Here is a 25,658-nt window from a genome sequence, read left to right on the forward strand (position 1 = left end):
CCCTTGGGACAGATGATGGCAGAGCAGTGAGGCAGCCCTGGCCCTGCATTCCGGAGGCAGGGTGGGAAAATGTCCCTAGGGCTGGATCACTGGCCCTATGGAGGAGCTCTCTCATTTGGGCTCCTGAAAGCACTAGGGGGGCCCGTGGTGAGGCAGGGACTGCTGCTGCTTCTCTAAGGGTGGAGGTGGCCCCAGCACAGTCCCTGAGGGTCTAATGTCCCTTCCTTCACCCCTCAGCTGTGGTGTGAGCCTGTGGGTCCTGCTACAGGGCTCAGGCCCAGAGGTGTCCGCCTGTGCTGGAACACGGGGAGCACTCCCTCTGTGGCCCCAGCCCAGGCCTCCATCCTCCTCCTCCCCTTCAGCAGAGTTTGGCCTGGGGCCAGCTGTGTGCACCGGGGGCCACCGGGCTGGGGGTTCACAGCAGGGTGGGCACTTTGCAGCAGTGCAGAGTGACTGGGGGGTCCCAGCACTGCCCTGCAGGCCATGGGCACAGCTCGCCCTGCCCAGGGTGTCAGTTCAGGCAGGAGTGGAGGTGAGCAGGAGCAGGGGCTTTCAGGGGGAGCTGTGTCTGCATGGCGGGGGTGAGCACGCTCAGCTGCTTGGCAGATGAACAATGTGCTCTCCCAGCCAAGCCCACAATGCTAATTTTAGCGATTACATGAGTTTTTCCAAGCAGTCTCGAGTCCCTTGGTGATTCAGAGCCACTCAGCTTTGCTGCATCCGCCACCCTGGCCTTGGGGATGTGCTGGAGATGTGCCAGTATGGACAGACAGACACGGGACTGTCCTGCTGACCTGTAGCAAGGCAGGCAGCTCCAGCAATAAGTGACACTGCAGTTCTGGGGCTCCATTGTCTCCTTGAAGGTGCAGGGATACAACAGTGGTTCCACACTGTCCAGGGCTTGGTCGGGGGGGGCTGCAGCCTCTGGCTGGTGCAGCTGGAGCTGGGACAGTTCCACCAGGCAATGCTGAACCTGGGGCTTTCCTGCAGCATGAGACCCACTCCATCCAGCACTGTGTGAGTTCCTGACTATGTGGAACAGCCTCTCCCTGCAAAATGCTCATCTCACCCTCAATCACATCCGTTTGCTCTCTCAGGAGCTGCCTCTCCCCTCCAAATGTGTGGGATGAGTCTGTGCTGCAGTCCCAAGCTGTCACACCCTCTGTTCCTCTCCCTGCAAGTAGCCTGGGGCAGCCCCCCGTGTGCTCACCTCTGGGAGTGGCTGCAGAAGCGGCTCACGGGCGTGTGCCGTTTGTTACTCAGCCCTGCTTTATTTTTAGCCATGTTTTGCAAACAATCATCTTTTCCGGCTGGAAGCCAGAAGCAGTTTCCTGAGGCCTGGGTAGAGGCAGGCAGGGTTTTGTCAGGGCTGTTACCTGCACTGCTCTGAAACTTTGCATGGTAGTAGGGACCATAATCTGATGACCCCCCAGTTGGGGCAGGGTGTTTTGAGGTATCCATCACTGCATCATTGCTTGGAAGGAGGCAACTCCAACATTCCTGGGATGATCTGGGCTGGGGCAGTGGTTTATTGGAAGTGCTGAGGTTCGGTTTCTGCGTTGCCTGGCTGAAAAGCTGTGAGCTTCTGGATGAGTCAGAGTGGGCAAAAGCCCAGCAGCACTGGCAGCGGGTAGACAGAGCCATGATAAGGCTGTGACAAGGCTGTGATAAGGCTGTGAGAGTCCAGCTCTTGTGTCAGGGCTGCAGGGAGCAGGCAGCTCCCAAGCCCTGTGCCTGACCTTCAGCTGCAGTGCTGTCACAGAAACGGGGAGATTGTTTTGGGAAGTGTGGTTCTGGGAAACTGCTGTGTCACTAGAGTGTGAACTAGAGCACTTGGTGGGTGGTGTTTTCAAAATGCCCATTCTCTGTGCCCAAATGCCTGGGTGTTGCCCCAGAGCAGGCAGGAACATGGCCAGGGGTAGTTTCACCCACTTTCCAGCCAGAGGGGTCTGTGGCCATCCAGCATGTGCTATGGCAGATGGCTTCTCATGCAATGTGACATCATGGTGGCCGTGTCCTCCAGCTGAGGTCCCACTCCCTGCCATGTTCCCACGATCCCTGTCTCCTTGCTTTGAGACTGTCTGGGAGCTCTGCTCTCCATCCCTGCAGTTTGCTGTTTGTCCTGGTCTGGTCCCTCTCTGTCCCCTCAGCTGCCCTGCAGGCTCCCAGCGCTCACAGCATGACACATTTCCTCCCTTCCCCGGCAGCAGCCCCAGCTGTTCCCGTCCTGAGCAGCTCCTCGGTGCCACCGGAACCTCAGCAGAGGTTGCTGCAACAGCGGAGGCACGGGTGGGGTGGGGTGAGAGGGGATTGGAGGCAGGCAGGGAAGTTCCCATTGCCCTGTTCTGAGCAAGGGACTGCAGTGTCTCTCCAGGAAGCCCAAAGGGGCCGTGTGCACTGACTCTCCTCACCTCCTTCCTCCCGAATATCCGTTCCCGGCAGCGGCTGGACCGGGACTGCCCGGAGGAGGTGGGCGAAGTGGGGGGACCTGGGCTGGGTGACGGGACCCAAGGGCACCCCAGTGCCCCCCTGTGTGCTGGAGGGGCAGGGAGGGCTGGCAGCAGGTGCCCCTGAACAAGCTGATGGATGCTTTCCAAACACCCCTGGGTACCAGGCTCCATCACCTGTGTGTCAGGACTGCTGAGGGGGCAGAGCAGGGGCAGCCATTGGGAGACAGCTTGTCTGGGGTTCCAGGGATGCCTGCAGTGGGGGTTCCTCGGTGCCAAGGTGTTCCTCGTGGCTTATGGGCAATGCTCTGGATTACTGAGGGCTCTCTGAAGCAGCCTGGCACCGACGCAGCTGCTGACCCTGGCACAGGTCTTGCTTCCTGGCAGTGCTGGTTGTGGTGCCCACAGGACAGAGCCCACAGTGGGTGCTCATGGGTTTGTGGCCCCTTGGCATCTGTGGCTGTGGGGGGAATGAGAGCTGTGACCTGGGCAGGGTCTCTGTGCCAGGGTTCTGCCTGCACTGGTGGCCCTGGGCTGGGGCACAGCCCGAGGTCCTGACACTTACAGGAGCCATGGATGGGGAAACAAGAGCTGTGCCTGTGCCAAGGAAGTGCCATGGAGCAGCCCTGGTGTGGACTTATGCCAGGGAAGGATACGGTTGTGCCCAGGGGTCTGGCTTTGCTTGTCTGCCCCCATGGGTCAGTGGCTGTGTCCCACAGGGGGACTCTGAGGGCCAAGCCACTGGCTGGGCACTGGCTGACATGAGCAGTGTGTTCACAGGGCCCTCTGCTTGTCTTCGTACAAGAGCACTGGGGTTCAGGAGGGGGAAACCCAAAAGTGATCCTCGCTCTGCTGAGGAAACAGGAGTTGGAAGCAGCTCTGCTCCAGCGCTTTCCCTAACCCCGCCACTGCCCCTGTGCTGATTCATTGATTTGGACGGGTTATATTCTGGGAGGGGAAGAATGAACCACACTCTGCTCTCCTGCCAGCACGGGGCTGTGCTCGCTCGCTGCTCATGGCTGCAGGACACTTGGGTAAGTCTCCTTCTCCTGCTGTCCCTCTGAGTGGACACGGATTCCAGGGACTGCCAGGGCAGCTCTGAGGGGTGGTGGTGGAGTGTTGGGATCTGCATGTTCAGCACCTTTTCATTTGATGGAAATGTTTATCTTGCAAGGGTTCTCCGAAAAAGTGAGACCACTTGGATGCTATGGGAGCTGAAAGAGTTTCATAGGCAATGTATCCTAGACAATGATCAAGAGAGAAAATTAAAGGGGGCAAAGTACTGTTTGGGGGGGGCTGATGTTAGGAGTAGTGGGATGCTGAGGGGCTGAACAGCAGAGAATGTTCAGCCTCTTGGTCTGTAAGATTTTTATCCCTAGAAGAAAAAGAGATATCAATTGTTTCCAGCTGCTTTTCCTGAAGGTTGCTCCAGTGTGTGTGCTCTCAGTGCTGCCTTAGCAGGGAGTGACATGAGCAGAGCTTTTGATGTGCTGAACTTTGGGGAAGTTTATAAATGTCTTGCTATAAACATAGCTGTTCTTGGATGCAGATTGTTTCCATATGGGAAACATAAACCATCCTGGCTTGTAGAGGGCTCCTCCCTCCCTGCCTCAGAGCAAGAGTGTTCCCTGTGGGGAGGGCAGGGCTGTGCCCCAGTACCCTGGGTGCCAGCTGGGGCACTGTGGCCAGACCCCTGTGCTGCCTGAGGTGCCTGTCTGGCTGAGCCATGCTCAGAGCAGGAGCTGCAGGTTTTCTCCCTCCCTTGTGCCACATGAAGCTGTTAATGGGGGGCTGCTCCATGCCAGCCTGGCACAAGGCTGCTGCTTTAATCTAGGGAGGGAGGAAGATCACAGGCCAGAGGAGAGAGGAGAGGGTGTCCATGGTGTCTGTGCTCAGGGGTAATGGAGAGCTTTGCTGGGCACCACCCCTGGGACCAGCCTGTATGCACATGCCCACATCAGACACCCCACTCATGGCAAAAACAGGCCAGGCTGAGACCTCCTGCTAGGGATGGGGGAACAGGGCCAGCCTGTACCCAGCCTGTGCTGGGTGCTGTTGACCCAGGGTCCTGCAGGACTGGACTAAAGAGCTAAAGCATCCCTATACACTGCTCTTGGATTTGCAACAGGAGCTCAGAGCTCAGAGGGTGCTGGGGGCGCTGGGCCAATGCTGGGACCAGCTGCAGGTGCCAGGAGCCAGCTCTGGTGAAGGTCTGGGCTCTTTGGTGGTGCTGGGAGGCCAGTGCTGCTGGCAGCAGCTCACCATACTGTGTAAAACAGGAAACCACACTCCTGGCTGCCAGAAGAGCCCAGAGAGCTGGGACGCCAGGGATGCCACTAATAGCTGTGGTATGGCAGCCAGGCACTGTGGCCTCCAGCTCTGTCTTGCTCTGAGCTCCTGCTTGGGCTGAGTCAAGCTTTGCCTGCCCCAAGCCTTCCTTGTCCACCCTTTTCTGCCTCGTTGCCATGCTGGGAGCAGGATGGCCACAGCCTTGGTGGCTTTTCCAGGGGAAAAGCAGCACCCATCCCTTGCAGTGACTCTGGAGCTGGAAACCCCCAGGGTTGAACCCCCCTCCTTTGTTTTTTCTGCAGGCCCAATGGAGCAGGGAGGCTGGCAGCGGTGTCTGCTGCTGCTGCTGGGCATCCAGCTGGCCAGCAGCCAGTGCCCAGAGCAGTGCCAGTGTGTCCGCAGTGCCCAGGTGGAGTGCTTTGGTGCCGACATCAGCACGGTGCCCGGCCCCATCCCTGCCAACGCCATGACCCTGCAGATCATCAACACGCGCATCGCCGAGCTGGGCGACGCCGCCTTCGGCAACGCCTCCCTGCTCATCGGGCTGCGCGTGGAGAAGAACCTCCTGTCTCGCATCAGCCCCGGGGCCTTCCAGAACCTGCCCGACCTGCGCTACCTCAGCCTGGCCAGCAACAAGCTGCAGGAGCTCCCTGTGCAGGTCTTTGAGCCTCTGGACAAGCTGGAGTCTCTGCTCCTCTCCAGCAACCAGATCCTCCAGGTTGAGCCTTCCCACTTCGCCCATCTGAGCAACCTCAAAGAGCTGCAGCTGCACGGGAACAACCTGAAGGAGCTGCAGGAGGGGGTGTTTGACCAGCTGACCAGCCTCACCAAGCTCAACCTGGCCAGGAACAACATCGACCGCCTGCCGCCCCGGGCCTTTGAGCGGCTGGCGCGGCTGCAGGTGCTGCGGCTCTACGAGAACCGGCTCCGGCACATCCCAGTGGGCACCTTCGATGGGCTGCCGGAGCTGCAGGAGCTGGGGCTGCACCAGAACCAGCTGGAGACGCTGTCCCCGGAGCTCTTTGTGCACAACACCAACCTGCAGAAGCTCTACCTGTCCAACAACTTCCTCACCACTCTGCCGAGCGGCGTCTTCTTGCCCCTGCACGCTCTTGCCAAGATCACCCTGCACGTCAACCGCCTGCGGGACATCTCCCCCAGCGCCTTTGGGCCTACGCCCAACCTGCAGGAGCTCTGGCTTTACGAGAATGAGCTTTCCAGCCTCCCCACTGCTGTCTTCAGCAACCTGACCCAGCTGCAGCTCCTGGTTCTCAGCAAGAACCGGCTGCGGTCGGTGCCACCGGGGGCTTTCCAGGGCCTGGGGGAGCTGCTGGAGCTGTCGCTGCACTCCAATGCCCTGCGCCGCCTGGATGCCCGGGCACTGGAGGGGATGCCCAAGCTGCAGAACATCTCTCTGCACCACAACCAGCTGCAGGCGCTGCCAAGGGGCCTCTTCAAGGCCACCCCTGGGCTGCGGCACCTGCAGCTGCACTCCAATGCCCTGGAGTACCTGCCCGCTGGCATCTTCTCCCCGCTGACGGCCCTGAGAGAGGTGAGGCTGCACAACAACTCCTGGCGCTGTGACAAGGGCATCCTGCCCCTGCAGGGCTGGCTGCAGGAGAACCCTCACAGGGTGGGTGAGATACCCCCGGTGTGTGCCCAGCCTCCCGCCCTGCAGGGCATCCCCATCGCTGGGCTGCCACAGGACCACTTCATCGACCCCCAGCCCCCCACTGCTGCTGCTCCTCATCCCAGCACCCTGCTGCCTGCTGACACCTCTGTGGCAGCCTCAGATGATGCCTCAGCAGCAGAAGATGCCTCGATGGAGCCCCCCACGGGGCTGCCAGCCTCCCCACATGAGGGTGAGGAGGAGAAGAAAGAGGAGGAAGAGAGGGGGCAGTGGGGGCTGACACGCCTGCAGAGTGGGGTGGTGGTAGCAGTCATTGTGCTGGTGAGTGTGGCCCTGCTGGCTGCTCTGGTGGCACTGGTGGTCTATGGCTGTAGGAAGAAGAGCCACGTTGTGCTCATGAGGATGAAGGCTCCGAATGAAGCCTGAGTATCTGGCAGACCCTGAGGGCAGAGGTGCTTGTGGGGGTCAAAGGACATGACAGAGGCTCTGCATCAGCTGCCCTTGCTGACTGAGATGGGACAACATCACCGTGTGCGCTGTGTGTACCACTGTCCTTCTCTGCTTTGCTCTGTCCCTGCTCTGCAACAGGGCTTCCCCATGGCTGCCCCCTGTCCCCAGCCCTTCCTGCCTCCAGTGCAGCCTCTGTGCTCCTTCCCTGCCCAGGTCCAGCAGCTGAGGTATGGGATGCAGAGAGGGACCCCTCAAGCCAGGAGCCACAGCCTGGCCATGATGGTGCTTTACCCCAAATAACAGGACTTCCCCATCCTTCACCTTGCCTCATTCCCTGCAGTGCTGCCCCCTCATGCTGCCTGCTGCCCTCACCCCTGCCCAGCCCCTCTTCCCCACCTTCTGCCCCCACCATGCCTCCCGCCTTGCCCCTGCCTGGGCAGGCAGTGTGAGCCATCCTGCTGGGCCACCTTTGCCCCAGGGGAGCTGTGTGTCCTGTGCTGCTCCATCACTCACCGGTGCCTGGGCAGGGCTCCCCGCAGGGCTCCAGGCTGGCTGGCACACCCTGAGTGTCTCAGCTGCGTCCCAGCTGCCCTCCCTGCCTGCAGGCAGGGCAGGCCAGAGCACAGCCAGCATCCTCTCCTGCTCCTGGCTCCTGCCTCCTTCCCTTGTGCTCCTCCAGCCAGGAGAGGCAGGGACAGTGTGCTGGCATCAGGGACGGGCAGGAGCAGCCCCCCAGCCCTCACTGCATGCTGGTGCTGACCCTGCTGTGGCTGTGCCCCTGCCTGCAGCGCCCTGCCTCAGCCCCACAGGGTGCAGGGGCTTGCACTGTGAGGGTAGAGGAGTGGGACAGTGGGTGTGAAGTGTCTGCAGGGAATGGGAGAAGCTCCTGTGCTCGTGCTCCTGGACTGCTGGGGCGTGTTGGGGCTGCTTCTACTCCACCCCATTCCTGGTCCTCATTTCCTTAACACCCTCCACCAGCTAGTGAGCCACCTGGTCCTGCTCTGCTTGACAAAGCTTCTTCATCCTCTTCTTACTCCCTTGAGTGCCCTCCTGTGTGTGCCCAGTGCCCCTGCCTGGTGGCAGCCCTTGGCCAGGGGGGATGCTGGCAGCACAGCGTGCTGGCTGCTCTGCAGTTTGCAAATGGGTGCCAGTGCCATGCCATCCCCTGTACCCAGCTGCCTTCTTCAGCTGTAGCACGACCATGGGGGATTGAGCTCACCTCCATGTGTGCTGCAGTGGCACTGCTGCCTGAGGACTGCTGCTGTGGGACAAGGTGTGTGTTTGGTGTCCACCCTGCAGTGCTGGCTGCTCACAGCACCTCAGCAGCCAGTGCTGGTACAAGCAGCTCCAGCCTGGTGCATGTGAGGGGCCACCCCTCTGGGCCGAGTCCTGCATGGTAACAGGAGACTCATGACTGTGTCACGGGGCTGTTGGGTGCTGATGTGTGACCTTCTCATTAAAGTGCCACTGTCCACTCCAAGTGCCAAGAGCTGTTTATTCACTCCTTTATGGTGGGCAGCAGGGGAATGGCCCAGCAGGGACAGGGGCTGCACTTGATTTCCACTCCTCAGAGATTTTTACAGCGTTGAGGAAAAGCCTGTATGAGTTGGCGAGGCTGGGAGAGGGTTGTGGGCTGTGTTTGCAGAGCCCTTGCTGGTCCCTGGACTCCAACCTGGCATGATGGACCAAGGAGGGCTAAGCCATACAACAGCAGTGGGTGGGCTTTTGGTGAGTAAGCTGAGACCCCAGCAAGCTTCTCCATGGAGACGCTGCCTGTCTCCTGCACAGTCCACTGCTGGAGTGGTGGGAGCTTGCTTGGCTCCCCTCAGAGCTGGCTGCCACTGAATTGTGTCAGCTGTGTTTTTCCATGTGTCACCATCTGCTCCATGAGTGCAGTGAAGTATCCCTCCTCCTGCCCCTCAGGGTGTCTCCATGGCTGCTGCCAGCCCAGCCTGTGCCAACACAGGCCCTTGCAATGCAGCTTTTATGGCAGTGTGGGCTGCTCCTCTGGGCAGGCTGAAACTCTTAGGGAGTTCAGCTGATCCATGGCTCCCTCGCAATCCCACTGCTGGCTGGGATGCAAAACCCCATGATGGTCCCACAGTGGTCCCCTCCCCAGAGAATCACAAGGTTGGAAAAGACCTCCAACCTCATGTACAGCCTTCATCTGCCTTGCTAAGCTGCACCTGGTCTCTTCTCTCATGGCAGAGATATTTTAAGCACCATTTCCCAGTGAGATTTGATAAAAGTCTGGGGCTCTCTTAGGAGGTTTCTGGAAGCAAGTATGCTGACCTTGGTGTGGGACTGGAGCCACCTGTGACAGCAGCACCCTGCCACCATCCCTGCCCCAGTGGATGTCCGGGGCCAGAACCCCACTTCCTTGCCAGGGTGCTCACAGGCAGCTGCCTCTGGCCTCACCTCCAGTCCCCTGGAGGCTGGGTTATTTTTCAGAGTGCTCCAAGGACACGGGCTGTTGTTGCTGATAAGCAGTGAGGGCAGCTCCGCCCCAGCAGGAACAGCTTGTTCCTGGCTTCCCATCCGCCCAGAAAACACTGTCCCATCCCAGCCAGCAGCATCCCTGCACATCTGCCACACATTTGGTGACCGACCCCGTGATGCCACACTTGGTAAGTGGTGCCCACAGTGCTTGGGTAGTTTGGGGGCCTGGGATGAGTGGGAGCTTCTGTTGTCTCTGTGAGCACAAGCAAGAGGGAGGGAAGGAAATGCCAAGGCCAGTGCTGCTCTCAAGTGCCAGTGTAAGTCCAGGGGAGCTCCACTGATGCGGGGTGTCTGTAAGTGGGCCTTGCTCTGGGGTGGGCAATGTCCCCCATCACAAAGCAGCACTGCAATGTATCCCAGCTACGGAGGGACTGGCAGAGGTCTGGGGGCCACCGCCTCCAAAAGTGCTTCTGTGGGCTGGGAATAGGCTTTTGGTCAGGCTGAATATCCCTCCAGCATGTTGATGCTGCTCTGATTCCCTGTGGAAAAAGAAAACTAGAAATACAAGTGGTGGGGCCCACAGCTACTGCCACTGACCTGAGAGCTGCCCTGCAGGGCTCTCCCATCACCCAGTGTGCACAGCACAGCCCTGTGTTTCACAGATTCTCCTGCCCTAGAACGTGGCTTTGTGCCTGTGTGGACATCTGATGAGGGTACAGGTTTCCCCCAAGACTTCCAGGGACCTACACAGGTCCCACCTCAGCAGCTGCTCTGCAGGATGTGGCTGCTCTCCAACTCTGGTGAGGGTGGCATCACCCTGGCTGTCACACGGTGGGCTGGGGCACAGATAAAAACCCTGGGAAGACAGCTGGGAGGGAAATGCTTCCCATTCCTGCAAGGGGAGTGCTGGGGAGGTGCTGGCAGCAGGGGCTGGAGTGATCCCCATGGCCAGGGCAGCTGCCTATGCTGGTGGTGTCTCAGAGCTTGATCCTGCATTTCTGGCTGCAGAAGCCCTTTCCCCAGCAGTGCCTGTGGGTGCACGGGCTAAGGCTTGGTTCCTTCTCCAGTGCAGGCTGCTGATCTACGTGCTGCTGGGGCTGGGGTCCCTGCTGGTGGGGGCACTGTCCCCATCCTGCCCCCCTGCCTGCCAGTGCTATGACACCTCCAAAGTCTTCTGCTCAAGTGAAAGGATACGGGAGATCCCGGAGGGCCTGCCAGGAAGTGCCACCCACCTCTTCTTTGTGGAGACAGCCCTGAGCAGCATCCGCAGCGGGCACTTGGGCTCCAGCACCACGCTCACCAAGCTGGTCTTCATCAAAAACAACATCCAGGAGCTGCAGCCTGGTGCCTTTCAGGGGCTGCCCAGCCTCACTGAGCTGGAAGTGTCAGGCAACCCCTTGCCAGCTGTCAGCCCTGGGACACTAGCAGGCTTGACCAGCCTCAGCAAGCTCTCCCTCAGTGCCAACACCATCCGCACCCTGCAGCCGGGGCTCTTCACTGCCTCTTGCCGCCTGCAGGACCTGAGCTTGGCAGGGAACAGGATCGAGGCACTGCCCCCTGGCATCTTCCGCCCACTCCGGCGGCTCCAGGCCCTGGACCTGTCACAGAATGCTCTGCCCGAGCTGCCGGATGGGCTGCTGGCCCCACTTGTCGCCCTTCGTGTCCTCAAGCTCAGTGACAACCTGCTGGCACGGCTGCCTCCTGGTGCTTTCAGGGCACTTGGCCAGCTCACCGAGCTCCACCTGGACGGCAACCGGCTGGAGGAGCTGCCCTCGGGCATCTTCTCCAGGCTGGGGGCACTGCGGCGGCTGCAGCTGCAGCACAATGCCCTGGGCAGCCTGGCCCCCGACATCTTCACGGGTCTCCTCAACCTCACTGTCCTCAGCCTGGAGGGCAACAACCTGGCCATCGTGCCTGCCCTCCTGTTCGCTGGCACCCCTGGCCTCCTCCACCTCTCGCTGGCTCGCAATCAGCTGGAGACACTGCCCCAGGAGCTCTTTGCAAACCTGTCAGTGCTGGAAACCCTGGAGCTCTCACACAATGCCATAGATCACCTGCCCGTCGGGGCTTTCCAGGGTCTGGAAGGGCTGACAGAGCTCCAGCTGAGCCACAACAACCTTTCCAGGCTGCCGGCGGGGCTGCTGGCCGGGCTGCCCCTCCTTACGGCCCTGGTGCTGGACCACAACCGCCTGGCCCGCATGCCCGCGGGGCTCTTCGATGCCAACGATGAGCTGGTGCGTGTGGGGCTGGCTGGCAACCCCTGGCTCTGCGACTGCCACCTCTCCTACCTCCTGCACTGGCTCCAGAGCTTTGCTGAGCCCCTCACCCACGGCCAAGCCTTCTGTGCCAATCCCGCTGCTCTCCAGGGCCGGTCGCTGCTGGAGGTTTCCCGCGGGCAGCTGCAGTGCCCGGGAGCACACGGTGTGCCCCCGGAGGAGGGCTGGGACACAGATGCTCCGGGGCAGTGCACCTACAGCGACCCCGAGGGCACGGTGAGCGTGGCCTGCAATGCCACATCGTGCCAGCAGCTGAACCTGCGCCTCCCTCCTCCCGGGCCGAAGCGGGGCCTGGGGGCGGCCTACCGGCGGGCCTGGCTGCTGCGCTCCCGCTGCGGCACGCTGCAGGTCAGCGTCCTTGTCACAGCACAGAGAGGGAGCGAGGTCACACCACCAGCTCCCCCTGCCGTGCCCTAAGGCCTGGGCAGGCGTTTGCTTCTGCTCTGGCAGCCTCTGGACCAGCCTGGGAAGCAAACAGCTCTCCATCTCGCTCTGCTACTGCTGCCCTGGTCCCCAGCTGTCCCCGAGCTCTCTGCAACAGCTGGCCTGGGGCTATTTACCCTCTCAGCTATGTGTTTCCTGTGTATTTCAAATATAATTAAAATGTATCTATTATTTCTGTGTACTAGTTCCCATGGCAGAGAGAGGAATCATTCTCTTCCTCCCACCACTGTCTGTGTGTGTGGGAGAGACAGTGGAGGTCCATGTGGTACATTGGGATCTTGCCAGGAGCTGCATGGTGGGGCATAGTGCAGGTGCCTGGGCGTGAGTAGGTGCCACTCTGGCATTCTCATGGTGTGCTCATGCCTGCCTGCTGCAGCCACCTCCCCTTGGCACCACAGAGGGAAGAGAGCTGCAGCCTGGCAAAACCTGAGGGCACGGATTTGTGCTGTCCAAGGGAGGTGTGGGTGAGTGCTGCTGATTGCCCAGCAAGGGGCATGAGCTGCCTGCCTGCAGGGGGAGCCCAGGTGAGCACAGGCAGGTCCCACTCCTACCCTGTCAGGGCTTGGTGTACAGCCCTGCAGCCTGAACATGGAAAGTGGCAACTTTCTCATAAACTTTGCTGTGAGGGTGAGTGGAACAGGTCCAGTGAGGTCGTAGAGTCTCCTTCTCTGAATATACTAAAAAGCCAAGTGAACAGAGCTATGGGTACCCAGGGAACCCTACTTCAGCAGGGCAGTTGGACTAGATGGCTTCCACTGGTCTCTTCCAACCTCTCCCATCTTGGGATTCTCACTCTGACCTGTGGAGACCTGGCACAAAGTCCCAGCAGTGCTGCCCACCCGGGGGTGACAGGTAAGGCGTGTGCTCCCCTGGCAGGGCGAGGTGGGTGTAGTAAGTGCACAGGTGTCTGTGTGTGTGTCCGTGTGACAGTGTCCCTGTGTCTGTGTGTGTCAGGGCCGCCCTGTGTGCCTGCCCGTGCCCGCGGTGTCTGCGAGTGTCCCTGAGTGTCTGCGAGTGTCCCCGTGTCTGTCTGTCCGTGCCTGGCGGTGCTGCGGCACCATCTCGTGGCCATCGGGACCGGGCTCCGCGGGCAGAGCCGGTGCTGGGGAGCCCCGGTGGGGACATGGGTGGATACGACGCTGGAAAAGGGTAAGGCTGTTAAAAATGTGCAGTAGTTTGTTTTTAAATTTGCCAAAAAAAATGCAATGAACCCCAGCAAGCAGAAGCTGAGCTTTTATAGAAACAGGTGAAAATAGAAGAAGTTTAAATGCAATTGTTGCAATTACCCATTGGGAAGCAATGGATAGCCTGGCAGTTTGCCTCAAAATGAGCATCCCTCGGGATGCCCTGCACTAGCCAGGAGCTCTGGGTGTCACCATGGGAGGGTCTTTGGCTTGCACTGGGATGCAGCACACAGCATTGGGGTCAGCAAGGTGGAGCTGTGGGGCAGAGCACAGAGCCCGGGGGTTGTTGCATCTGTCGAGCCACAAGTGTTTCACTGTTTATAAGCGTTAAAAAATGGCTTCAGAAGTGCACTTTTAGCTACATAAGGCAAATGCTGAGGAATGAAACAGCTGTCTGTTGTGACGATGAGGGTGGTGTTTGTGAAACTGGTGAGTTATCCTGCTGGAGATACAGGACCACAGAGGCTGCAAACAGGCTGGCCTGGAGATCTTCAGCTTTCCCTGGATGTGACCAGTCGAGTGGTGCCAGCAGATAACGCCTGGGGAGTAAGTGACTGCGTCCCCTCCAAGGGGTTTCTGCCGTGGCCTCTTGCACTGGGGGCACAGCTCCCTGGCCGTCCCTTATCTCCTCACACAGACTGGTGTCCTGACCTCACGTGAAACTGAGCCCCGTGCCTGGGACGTGGATAAAGAGCTGGCCAGGTGATGAGACCCCCATCTGGTGTCCTCACTCCTCCATGGCATGGCTCTCCCCGTGGCTCGTTTGCAAGTGCTCAGCCAAGTAAGTGATGCAAAATGCTTCTTTTGCGCTCTTTAAAATGTGCTGGGAGGGGCGGTGTGGAGGGCTGTTGATGTTTCCTTGCAGCAAGAAGTGGGGGAGGCTTCAGTGCCATGAGCTGGGACCATCTCTCCATGACTCTGCCCGGCTGGAGTGGGGGACAAGCACGTGACCACAGTGAGGGTTTAAAAAGGGTTTGGTGGTTCAAAACTGTCCATTTTCATCCTCACACCCTCAGATGTTTCTACATTTCACCCAGTGCACTGCCCCTGCAGCAGAAGTGAAGCAGGCACTTCTACAGCTACAGCCTTCTCTTCCACCTGAGTCTCCCTGGGGAGAGGATGGGCAGGGAGCAGCAGTGGCTTGAGCCCTGGGGGACAGCCTGCACAACCAGTGTCACCTCCCATCCATTATCTTCAAACCCAGTGGCTTTCAGTCTCCTGTATTTGCTGATGTTTCTATGTTCTTTAAAAAAAATAACTTTTCATAGAAGATTTACCCTCCTAGAACAAGATTTTTTTGCATGGCCAGCTTTGATGGTCACCCAAGAAGAAACTCGTACCTCTTTTCCCTGCTCCCACCCAGGGCCGTGAATTAAAAGTTGGAAATATGGTCCCAGTGAGGTGCTCATGGCAGTTAAACCCCAGTTAATGTGTTAGCTGAGTGTTTCCAAATGTTTCCATGGATTAAGTGGGCTCTACTAGTAGGTGTGCATCAGTGATTTCACTTCCTACCTGCAAGGTCAGAGCCCCAAATGTTGGGTGTTAAATAGTTCATCTGTGGACATTCCAAGGTTTTAATGAGCCTTGCTGTAAAGCTTGGTTGCTGTTCTCAGGTTAACTATTTCTGTCTATCGGAGCTTTATGACCAAGGCCAAAATATGGTACAATTACCAAGAATCCTGAAAAAGAGGTGCTTAGAAACCATGTTTTAAATCAGCCCCTTGAACTAAGAGAAGCAGAAATGAAATAGCAAGTCTGCCTAGCACAGTGTGGAAATTTTAAGCACACGAGGTCCTGTGGTCTTGGCTGGCTCCTGGGAGCCCTGCTGATCCCTCATTAGCAAGTGCAGGGCTGACTGCTTCTGTTGTTGCATGAATGGGCTGCTGCCCTGTGACTAACTGGACCTGCTGGGGCAGCACTAATGGCAGCAGCACTTTGCCTTCTTCACCCAGGCAGGCTGAGCCTGCAGTTCAAACATGTGAGAAGGGCCAGAGAACAGACTGTCCAGCCCTTGTCCCTCCTGCAGCATCTCCCAGTGGAAGCCATGAGCTGGCTGGCTTGCCTTCCCTCTCCATCCCTTGGTACCAGCAGCAGTGAACTCGTGTAAATGCAGTGAATGTTTGCTTGTCCAGTCTCTCTTTCTCATGAAATGAATCATGGTATGTGAATAGAAGAGTCCTGAGAGCTGAACAAGTGTGATACCACAGTTCATGAGCTGTGAACAGAGATTTATTGCTCTTCATAACTGATTTTTGAAACTTTTTTTTCCAGAACAATGTACCAGCATTTCCTTTTCCTTTTCCTCTTGTCCTTCAATCCCCATAAATGCCAAGATCAAATCCCGGGTGAAGATCCATATGAAATGCCCAAAGACTATCAGGAGGTCTACAGAGGGACAAAAAATGATGTCAAAGAGATCCCAAAGATTGCAAAGCCCTTTGTTTCTGAGATGATCTTTGTGCAAACCAGCATCACTTCTATAAGTAAAAGTGCCTTCAGGTACATGCCCAACCTAACCAAGATTTTGTTCATTGGCAACAAGATCAAGACTGTTGAACCTGGAGCCTTTGATAATTTGGACAAGTTGAGGGACTTGGACATCTCTGGTGCCTCATTAGAAAAACTATCTGTGGGCACTTTCCGAAACCTCCCAAGTTTACAGAGGCTGGAGCTGAGAGACAGCCAGCTCAGATCCATCCCCAAAGGCCTGTTTGATGGCCTGGAAAGTTTGGGGGAGCTCTCCCTGCACATCAATGCAATTCCTTCTCTTCCAGAAGGCATTTTTGATTCTCTTGTCAATCTAACTTTTTTGGACCTGTCTAGAAACAGGATCACAGCTCTTCCTGTGAATGCCTTTAGCAAACTCACCCAGCTGCAAGTCCTCCGGCTGTATGAGAACGAGTTGCAGGAGCTCCCAGAGGGACTGCTAGACAGTCAGCTGGAGCTGCTGGAGCTCAGCCTCCAGAGGAACAGGCTCAGGGCGCTGCCCCCCATGATTCTGAGGAGCCTGCCTCACCTGGAGAAACTCCTCTTGGACAACAACCTCATCAGGGTTCTCCCACCTCAGAGCTTTTTTGGTTTAAACAAACTGAAGTTGCTGACTCTGGGCTCAAACCATATTATGGAGCTCCCCTGCTGCCTTTTTGACATCATGCCACACTTGAGGGAGTTGGATCTGGGCAGGAACAGTTTGGCCACACTTCCAGAGGGCGTCTTTGTCAACCTCACATCCCTTGGCAAGCTCATCTTGTCCCACAACCAGCTCTCAGCCCTGCCAAGAGGGGTCTTCACTGGGCTCAGCAAGCTCTCGGACCTCCAGCTGGACACAAATCAGCTCTCTGCTCTGGATGAAGAGGTCTTTGCTTCTCTCCCAAATCTGAAAACCCTCAATCTTCGAAAGAACCAGCTGGAAAGTGTTCCTCAAGGGCTCCTAGACCCTCTGAAGAAGCTCAGCTCGGTGTATCTGAGTGGTAACCCCTGGAAATGTGACTGTAACCTCTGCTACCTGCACTGCTGGATTCTAGGCAACAGGGAGAAGGTCAAATTGTCCACCCAAGTCTCCTGCAAGAGCCCACCCCAAGTGGCAGGGCAAGAAGTAACATTGCTGAGGGACGAACACCTGATTTGCCCAGGTACTCTGCCATTTAACTCCACACCATCACAAAAGACATCAACATTCCTGTCACGTGGAGCTGTGTCCACAGCAGCTCCAGCCATGCTGTCACTGGCATCCTTACCCATCAGGACACTGCCAACCCCTCTTCCACCTGTGGTCACCTCTGCTGTGTTGCCAACTGTGCCCATGGAGGTTGTCTTCACCACTCTGTCACCAACCAAGCCATCTGAGATCTTTGTCACCATCCCAACACCAGCTGTGCTGCAGAAGGCTTTCAGCACCAACCCATCAACAGCCAATAAGCCCAAGACCTCCAGCACCACACCATCAACAGCCATTGTGGCAAAGTCCTTCATCAGCACCCCATCACCAGCTGTGCTGCCAGACACCTCCATTACCACCTCATCACCCACTGTGCTGCCAAAGGCCTCCACTGTCACACCATCATCATCAGCTGAGGTGCCCAAGGCTTCCATCACCACCCCATCACCAGCTGTTTCAACTTCAGCCATTGTAAGGCTACAGACTCCTGGGGCCACCCACCCAGAACCTGTGCCACCCAGTCCAGCTTCTGCCTCCACACGGGTGCCAACAAGCTCACTTGCAGCCATCACCAGACAGGAGCCTCCTGCTCTCTCAGTGCCCAGGGAGAGGCCAGCCACCATCCCACAGGGAACACCCATAACCACCCCCCTTGTCTCAGCTCCCTCCGTGGCTCCCTGGCCATTCCCCAGGACTGCTGCTCTGGGCACAGTCCCGCTGGCCTCCCGTTCACCATCACAGCATGCTCCTGCACCAGGCAGGGATTGGGGCTATTCCACCACCTGTGACTCGTTCACTGCTGGTGCCCAGCCCACCCCCACTGCTCCCCAGCAGGCTCCTGCCCCAGCAGGCACCGTCCTGCTCCCAACACCTCCCATCCCCGCACTATCAGACAGCACCAGCCCCTCTCCAGCCTCTGCACCCCTGACCCCCAGCAGTCATCGTGCCTGGGGCCTGTCCCTGTGGACCAGCCCATGGCAGTGCCAGGTGTCCCTGGCCTTGGGGCTGGCCATGCTGGCACTGCAGGCTGCCTGCACACTGCTGGGAGGGTTGGTCGCCTTCCTTCTCCACCAGGACACCCGCCACCCCCCCGGGCCACCCGTGAGGCTGCTGAGCCTTCAGGCTCTGGCTGCTCCGGGGATCCCTGAGCCAGCCCCGGTGCCACCTTGAGCTCTGCTGCCCTGTATGACCTGGGTAGTGCCAGCTGTCCTCCTGTGGGGTTTGCAGCCGTGCTGGCCGCAGGGTGCGCTGTCCCTGGGATGGGGATCCCAGGGCGATCCCAGTGCAAGGGGTCCCAGCAGTCAGGCTGTTGGGGGATGACTCCGGGCCATGCTGGGAGCCTGCGAGCCCATGCGCGGTGTCCCTGCCTGGCGGCCCTTCTGCCGAGGGACACTAGATGGCATCCCGACACTAGATGGCATCCCGACACAGGCAGTGGCTGCCACCGCCTGCCGCGGCCCCCGGAACGCCGGAGCCTCCGCAGCCGCCGGCCGGGCCCCCGCGGTCAGTCAGGAGCCATGGAGGGTCAGGAGCCCCACCCGGATTCCTCCCATCCCTGAAGGTGCTTGCAGTCCTTGGAGGAGCATATCACGAGGCTTCCTGCCCCGCACCGCGTCTTGTTCCCTGTGCCACGTTACAGGATGTGTCAGTATCTGTACCACCGTCACACACACACCTCTTCCCCTCTCCCTTTCCTCCTCCCTGATATTAAAGCTTCCTCTCCATGTCTGATGAGCTGGTGAGAAGACTGTTTTCATCCTGGGGCTTTTCTTGCCCTGACCTGTTGCTTGCTGGAGTGTGGAGCCCCCAGTCAGTGCTGGGGTAGGAGCAGGGCTGACCCTCCACGGGCAGTGGCACTGTCAGACGATAGATCCGTTTTTCTTCCCACTCTTAAATCCCATGTCCTCCAAACCCCCTTTGTGGTGCTGCCTGCCCAGCCCCTCTGGAAGACTGATATTTCAGCATGGCTGGCATGTGCTTCTTTACCATGACCTCACCTGGTGCTGAGCCCTGGCTGCAGGATAGGAACAGCTCTCTTGGGAAACTTGGCAGGAAGGGTTGATGAGAGCCTTCACCTCCGCAGTCATGGGCTCCTGCCAGGCCTAGGGAAGTGCCAAACTTAAACAAAAGTGGCTGTTCCTCTGTGGTTTCTGCCATCACAGAAAGTGTTGAAACCTTTCCTGGGAAGCTTTATTCCAGGAGAATTTGAGCTGATGAACACAGGGGTTGTTCCCTTGATTTGGGTCTCTAGGTACCTTTTTTTTTGCTCTAGGTTCAACATTGATTTTGCCCTGTGCAAGGTAAGCTGCTCCCAAATTTGATCACAGTTTCTACAGGGTTCAACTCCTTGCCATTGCTGCTGTCACCTGCTCCATCTTGTCCTGCCTTTGGGTGGCCTTCCCCAGTTGTGTGGCATGGGAGCTACCTGACTTGGGAGTCCCAGGGAAAGAGTCTCTGAAAAGCAATAGTCTGGACGTGTGTGTTTCACAAGGAAAAGTGGGAAAGCAACTCAGTGAGCCCTGAGCACCCCAGTTCCCCTGCAAGGCCAGGGGAGGGGGAAGGGGCTTTGTGCTGGAGTGCATGCCTGCAGCTGTGCATTAGGGACCTGGATATACATCCTTGCTAAGAACCTGTGCAGTGTTACAGGCCCTTCAGCTGCTCCTTGAAATGCTGCTGACGGCTGTGAAATACGGGAGGCGAGCGGGGCAGCACATCTGGGCGGGATGGAGAGAGCGGCTCCGGGGCCGGGGCTGGCACAGCAGGTAATGAGATACAGATGAGGGGGAGGGAGTGTTTTTTCTGGCAATCCAGATGAACTCAGCTTAATACTTGATTTAGAGGGTTTGAAAGCGGGGCCTGGCTGCTGGGGAACAGACCCCGAGCACTTCCCGAGGTGATGAGGGGGGGTCTCTGCTGGCTTTTCAGATATTTAATGGCCCAGCGCAGTCTAAACAGGGAAGTACTTCGGGGTGAGATTAGCACAACATAATCACATCTTAAAAGGTCTTCAGAGACACAAGGCACGTCCGCTCTCATATTAATTACTGGTTATTAATAAAGCTGGGGTCAGGCACGAGGTGTTGGCTCCGGAGCGTGCTGGGTCCCTCTTTGCAGGGAGGTGCTGTATCCAAAAGCAGCACAAAGCCCTGCAGCCTCCACCTGTGCCCATCCGGCTCTGGAAGCCAAATGGCCAACATTCCTACAGCTGCTTTTAAAACTAATTTGCCCCATAATACCCCGAAAGGGCCATATCTTTCTAAGTACCCAGAACACCTCTAAGTGCTTCAGAGTGCTGTAAAATAATAACAGCCAAGGGTGTTCTCAGCACGGGAATTTGCTCCTATGATCGATTTGTAATTTGCAATGAAAACACAGTGTGCGTGTTCCCGGGGCCAGGCTGGTGCAGCTGGCTCTCAGGGAAGACTCGGCTCCCTCCACCACTTTAGGGCCAGTCCTTGGAGGGTTACGGCTGGGCTGGGCTGGGAGGAATTAGCAGCTGTTCCCATTTGTCCCTGTTGAGGCCAACAGTGTACTCCAGGAGGGAAGGAGCTTAGAGGGATGCGGGGTGTCCTGGGGGTGATGTGCCTGAGAGGCCTGTAGGGTGACTCAGGCTTGAGTTTGCTGCTTGCTGAGCAAGAGCAGCCAGAGAGGACATGGAGATGGGGCAGAGCAGGGGGATCTGCACCAGAGAGATCAGTGTTTGCTGCTTCAGGGCTGCAGCTCGCTGCAATGAGGGTGTGTAGCTGGGGCAGGGCTGTGGAGTGCAGGGTACCCAGCACAGCCTATCCACTCTGAGCAGTGCAGGGTCCCCAGCACAGCCTATCCACTCTGTGCAGTGCAGGGTCCCCAGCACACTCTCTCCACTCTGTGCAGTGCAGGGTCCCCAGCACAGCCTATCCACTCTGGGCAGTGCAGGGTCCCCAGCCCACTGTCTCCACTCTGTGGAGTGCAGCCCAGGCATCCCTTTGCAGCATGCTACTGCACTGGGAAGTGGCTGATAGTTTTTAATCTCTGAATTTCCCTGGTTTCCCTGAACTCAGGTAAGATTTTAGCATTCACAGCACCAAGTGCTGAGGGCTGCTCAGGATTGCCCATGCACTGAACAAGACATCAGCTCGCTTTGCTCTTCCTCTGCTAGCTGCCCCTTGCACAGCATGCTCCTGGTTCTCACTTCGGGAAAAAAAAATTGAGCATCCCCGTGTGGCTTCATGCTGCTTTTGACACTCTACGCCTCTTCCCAGTTGATGTGACTGCCTGAGTCCCTCACAGCCTCAGGTGACCAACTATTAGAACCAGAGACAGGAGACCACACATGTATGTCATTGAGTGGTGCTGGGACCAGGGGTCTCCAGCATGGCCTGGGACTCCTGCAGCTGCTGCTGGCTCTCTTCCCGCCCTGTGCAGGTGAGAAGTGGTTCCCAGAGCACTGTCACTCATGCTGCAGCATGACTATAGCCCTCTGCATGTCAGCCCTGCCAGGAGCCAGCCATGCTGCGGGTGAGGTGCCTGTCCCTGCCACCTGCCTCAGTTCCCTTTCCTGTCCCTGGGGCACCGCATGGGCAGGAAGGGGCTCACAAGCAAAACTCTTTATTGTGGCTCATGGGAAGGGGAGGCAGTGAACACCTGCATGAGGGGATTTGCACAATAACCCGCACGAGGAGCAAGCCTGGGCCTCCGGTGGGCAAGTCTCACTGCTGGCTTGTGATGAGAACCTGTCCCAGCTCGTGGCCACGCTGCCACAGCTTCCTCCCTGCATGCCTGCCTCATGTGCTGGTGCCAGACATGTGCCAAGCTGTGCTGGAGCAGTATCTGAAAAGCTGCTGGTGGGGTTTGAGAGGCATGGGGAGCTGTGGGCAGAGCAAGAAGGAGCTGGTTTGTCACTTGCTCCTGTAGGAGCAGAGAGATGCTGGCAATGCCACTGGAGAGCTGGGATGGGCAACATAGGATCTGCAGGCTGAGGACACAAGCTGGGGCAGCTCCCAGGCTCAGGAGGCAGTGACTGGGATCAGCCTCAGGTCTGGCTGCACAGGCACGTACAGCACTCATCCATCCCCTATTGCAGCCAGCAGAGATGGCCTGTGGGCTGCCAGTCATTGCTTAGTGTGCTGCTCGATGCTGGTGATGGTTTTGAACACCAGCACCACTCCTCTGTGTGTCCTCTGGATGGTTTGTCCCCCTCTCCATCCTTCCTATTCAGCATCCCTCTCCACAGCCACTCACAGTACCCATCCAGCCATGCAAGGAGCCCTGTGAGACACATGGGGCAAGAGCTGAACTGGGACATTCCTGCATTTGCTTTGCCCTTGGCATCTCACAGCCCTCCTGCAGCAGGGGCTGGCTTCCCCAGGGGCAGTTGGGGCAGCAAGAGGACACAGATTAGGGACGAGGCTCAAGGAGATGGGGGCTGACACCCCTGGCATTCTCATCCTGTCTCCTGCCTTGGGCTGTCCAGGCTTTTATCCAGAGATTGGGCAGGGCATGAGAGCAAGGGCAAGAAAAACAAGCTGGTGCATCCTCCCTTGGGCAGTGAGAGAGCCTGGCGGGGCGGAAGTTCCTGTTTGTTTAAGGTGCAAACAAGTGCTGTTAATCTGATGCCTGTTTGTATTTCTTTAGAGCCCCTGAGTGTGGGGGGAGCAGAGATGGGGTCTCCCCTTTGTGCGGGGGCAGGGTCAGGCTATTGGAAGTGGAGGTGAGAAAACACAGAGGGGCAGCTGGAACCTGCTTTGGGAGGGAAAGATTTTTTTCGGCTATTTATGATAATTAGTGGGAAACGTTCCTCAAGCGTTTCAGATGATTCTGTAATGAAGTTGGGTCGAATGTTTCCGCTTTGTTCCCCTGGAACCATTAAAAATCCCCCTTCTTTGGCTGCCTTAATGCAGTGCTGAAAAGGCACAATGGCATAAAAGTGGCTCTGGGCAGGGCGGCACGCCTCCCACCCCGCCAGATAGAGCCCTTCAGAGCCCAGATTTTCTGGGTTATAAACCCCAGCACTTGTCATGTTCATGCAGAAGCTGCTGTGGATCCTGTGCCCAGGGCTCCTTCATGTCCCTAATGCTGGTCAGGGTGTGTGAGCACTACTGAGCTTGGTGTGCTCAGGGGGAGCAATGGCCAGCACAAACACAGCAGAGTGACAAAGGGCAGGAACGGCCAGAGATGCCATCACTCCACTGTTACAGAAAAGCTACTTCCTGCTGTGGTTGTGCTGGGGATTTGCTGGGATGAAATGTTGCACTGGGAGAGGACCAGTCTTTATCCAGGGCAAAATGGGGGGTCCATCCCAAAGGAAAATCCTTCTGGTTCTAGGCCAGATCCTGCCCTGCCTGCTGGACCAGGCAGCACCCAGGCATCAGAGCAGAGCAAGGGGCCTGAAATCCAGCCAGGACCCTCCAGGTGAATCATTAGCAGTCTGCAAGAGCTTGCTCAGTCTCCTCTTGCTTTTAGCAGGGGAAGGCTTTTCCAGCATATGTGATGAAAAGAAAATCCACCTGCCTGATCTCACACATCTATCAGCACTATTTCCCCAGGGATGATGTGTAAAGCTAATGGGAGCTCTCCTGCTAAAGCTGTGATAAAAAGAAAAAATGGCAAGGGCTTTTAGCATACTGGTGGGGGCTGAATGTGATGAATTTTGGCCTCCCCATCAATATTCTCCTGTGGACTCCAGTCGAGTTCAATGTTCCAGGCTGAGCACAGGGCTGCAGCAGGCAGGGGGGAGCTGCTCCCCTCCTGCTTCACTTTTGGCTGGGCAAGGGCAGCTGGGGAGTGCTTGGGCACCCAGTGTGGGCACCCAGCATTGGCACAGTCCTGCAGCAGGAGGGAGCCATACTTGCTGGCCAGGCACCTTCCCTCCCCTGTTAGCAATCACAGTGATTGCTAACTGGGACCACATCTCCCTTTATGCCCACCCCCTGCCTCGTGGCCGGAGCCAGCACACCCCACTAAGGTGCTAAATCATGCAGTTGTGGAGCAGAGGTTAAGGACTAGGAGCACACCTCCCCAGGAGCTGCCTCATCCCTCTGCCTTGCCTGCCCTGGCCGTAACCAAGCAGTCATATCAGTCTCTTCACTCCTTTCAATGGGAGAAAATTTGCAAACAAATTCCTGCCAGCAGGACTTTTGAGCTCTCCTGCATGGTGGGATAAAGATACCTGTCACCTCTGCCCTGTCCCCAACACCAGCTCCTGCTGGGAGCACGGCTGGGGAGCTCCATGCCGGGCTGGTGACTCCAGCAGTGTGGGAATGGGCTGGGAGGGCTCTCAGGAAGAGCAGAAGGGCTTTAGTTTTCCTGGAGATAATGCAGGCCCGCAGTGATGGGGTGACACAATGAGCCCTGCTGTGAATTAGCTGGATCCTTACCTCAGGTTTCTGTTACGGCAGGTCCTGAAGCACCACTTGAATTATGATGCCTTTGCCAGTTCCCATGTCTGTAGCACCAACCTTTTCTGTGGAAAAATCTCAAGATGCACAGTGAAGTTTCTGTGGGAGCTGAGGCAGAGGTCCTGGCACTGAGATGAGTATTTGGATGGTGTGTGTCTGCAGGCAAGGGTAACGGGTCCTGGGCTAATTGCAGAGTGTTGGGTTTGGAGATGGGGATTTCAGTGCAGGTTGCTGCCTGCACCACGCTTTAAACCTCCACACACAAATGTCTCTCTTGGCACAGTTTGCAGTGGGAAAGCAGCTATCCTGGTGTATAGGAGTGATGATATGAAGCCTGATGGAATGTGGCAAGCCCGTGGCTTCCTGAACACACCGCAGCTGCGGCCAAGAACCTGGCAGGCGTGTTTGGTGGAGCAGGTACCTCTGGTACCACCCTGCCAGCACATCTCCACCCCTTCCCTCCGTCCCCCCGCCAGCGATTGCTTCCCAATGAATTATTGACATAAGTTGCCGGCAGCGGCTGCAGACAAAGGCTCAGGTACGGGCGGCAGCGTGCTCCTGACCTTTCCCAGCGCCGCACAAACGGCGGCATCAGCACGGGGCGGGCGCACAAAGGCGCTGCGCCGGCCCGAGCGCTGACCCCGCTGTGCCACAGCTACCTGCTGCTCGGCCACAATGGCCCCGCGGCCCCCGCCGGCCTGCCGGGCCCGGGAAAAAGGGCCCGAGATAATAATGAGCCTGACTACCACTGCTCTCTTCAGAGAACTGAGTCAACTCCTTGGGAAGAAAGGGGAAAAAAAAAAAAGAAGCGGAAAAAAAAAAAAAAAGAAAAACCCCTCTTGGATAATAAAGAAGTAACAAATGAAGACTGAAAGCCTATAGAAGGCGTCTTAACCCAGTGAAGAAAAAAAATGTCAACATCTGTGGAGCTGTCTGCAAAAACAGACCAAACCCCTAATGAATACCCTCTAGAAAAGACATTCACTTGAGGAAAGGCAAAAGGCTACATTTTTCTATGGAGGTATAAAGATTTTGATGAATCTGCCCTTTCCCTTTCCAGTGCAGTTGAACCAAGCACTAATGTTCATCTTCAGCTGTATTAAAGAGTGTGGAGGGGGGCAGAGGGGGGAAGAGTCTTGATCTGAAAGCTTATGGGGAGGGTGGATTTAGGGAGCCTGGATAGACGTCTGAGCACTAAAGCAAGGAAGAAAAGCAACAGGCATTAGAGAAAATACTGTTTAACAAGAGTTTCCTTAGTCAACCCATTTGAGCAGAGATTGGTGCACCATAAACGTAATCCTCTTAGTGCTGACTTAAACGTGTTTGTACAAAACAGGGAAATATAATATGAATGTAATAGTCTCGTTTGCTAAAATGCTTAATAAAAAGACAAAAGTCCTTTATTTTGATCTTCAGATCCGGTGTGGGCTTGGGGCACAGCAGATGTTTTCTCAGAAATCTGTTT

At 57.2% G+C, this 25,658-nt stretch overlaps 2 protein-coding genes across 3 annotated transcripts; both read left to right on the top strand.

The window, feature by feature from the left end:
- Positions 1–2,316: 2,316 nt before the first annotated feature.
- Positions 2,317–12,295, top strand: LRRC15 (leucine rich repeat containing 15). Its single transcript, XM_074546688.1, has 6 exons — positions 2,317–2,469; positions 3,228–3,481; positions 5,039–6,786; positions 7,881–7,983; positions 9,304–9,443; positions 10,323–12,295. Exons 2-6 carry the CDS (start codon positions 3,463–3,465, stop codon positions 11,946–11,948), a joined length of 3,636 nt encoding a protein of 1,211 aa, XP_074402789.1. The 5' UTR covers positions 2,317–2,469; positions 3,228–3,462; the 3' UTR covers positions 11,949–12,295.
- A 197-nt stretch (positions 12,296–12,492) lies between these two features.
- On the top strand, positions 12,493–25,336 carry LOC102061216 (uncharacterized). 2 transcript variants are annotated; one of them, XR_012581641.1, is made up of 4 exons: positions 12,493–13,940; positions 15,431–19,117; positions 24,194–24,341; positions 24,477–25,336. XR_012581641.1 is itself a non-coding variant. In XM_074547198.1 (2 exons), exons 1-2 carry the CDS (start codon positions 13,897–13,899, stop codon positions 17,985–17,987), a joined length of 2,601 nt encoding a protein of 866 aa, XP_074403299.1. In that variant the 5' UTR covers positions 12,493–13,896; the 3' UTR covers positions 17,988–20,617. The 2 variants fall into 2 exon arrangements, 1 of the variants encoding a protein (XP_074403299.1); XM_074547198.1 differs by lacking the exons at positions 24,194–24,341; positions 24,477–25,336 and having other exon boundaries at positions 15,431–20,617.
- Positions 25,337–25,658: the final 322 nt, after the last annotated feature.

Source organism: Zonotrichia albicollis, chromosome 9 (assembly GCF_047830755.1).
Source record: "Zonotrichia albicollis isolate bZonAlb1 chromosome 9, bZonAlb1.hap1, whole genome shotgun sequence".
NCBI classification, from domain to species: Eukaryota; Metazoa; Chordata; class Aves; order Passeriformes; family Passerellidae; genus Zonotrichia; species Zonotrichia albicollis.

What these genes read in the sequence shown, in the direction of transcription:
- LRRC15 (XM_074546688.1), top strand. An exon ending in GGATGAAGGCTCCGAATGAA is followed by an intron (nt 6,787 to 7,880) that starts GCCTGAGTATCT and finishes GTGTGTGCCCAG; the next exon opens with TGCCCCTGCCTGGTGGCAGC. An exon ending in CCAGTGCCATGCCATCCCCT is followed by an intron (nt 7,984 to 9,303) that starts GTACCCAGCTGC and finishes GTTGCTGATAAG; the next exon opens with CAGTGAGGGCAGCTCCGCCC.
- LOC102061216 (XM_074547198.1), top strand. Translation starts at nt 13,897, where the DNA reads ATGGCATGGCTCTCCCCGTGGCTCGTTTGCAAGTGCTCAGCCAA. An exon ending in GTTTGCAAGTGCTCAGCCAA is followed by an intron (nt 13,941 to 15,430) that starts GTAAGTGATGCA and finishes TTTTTTTTCCAG; the next exon opens with AACAATGTACCAGCATTTCC.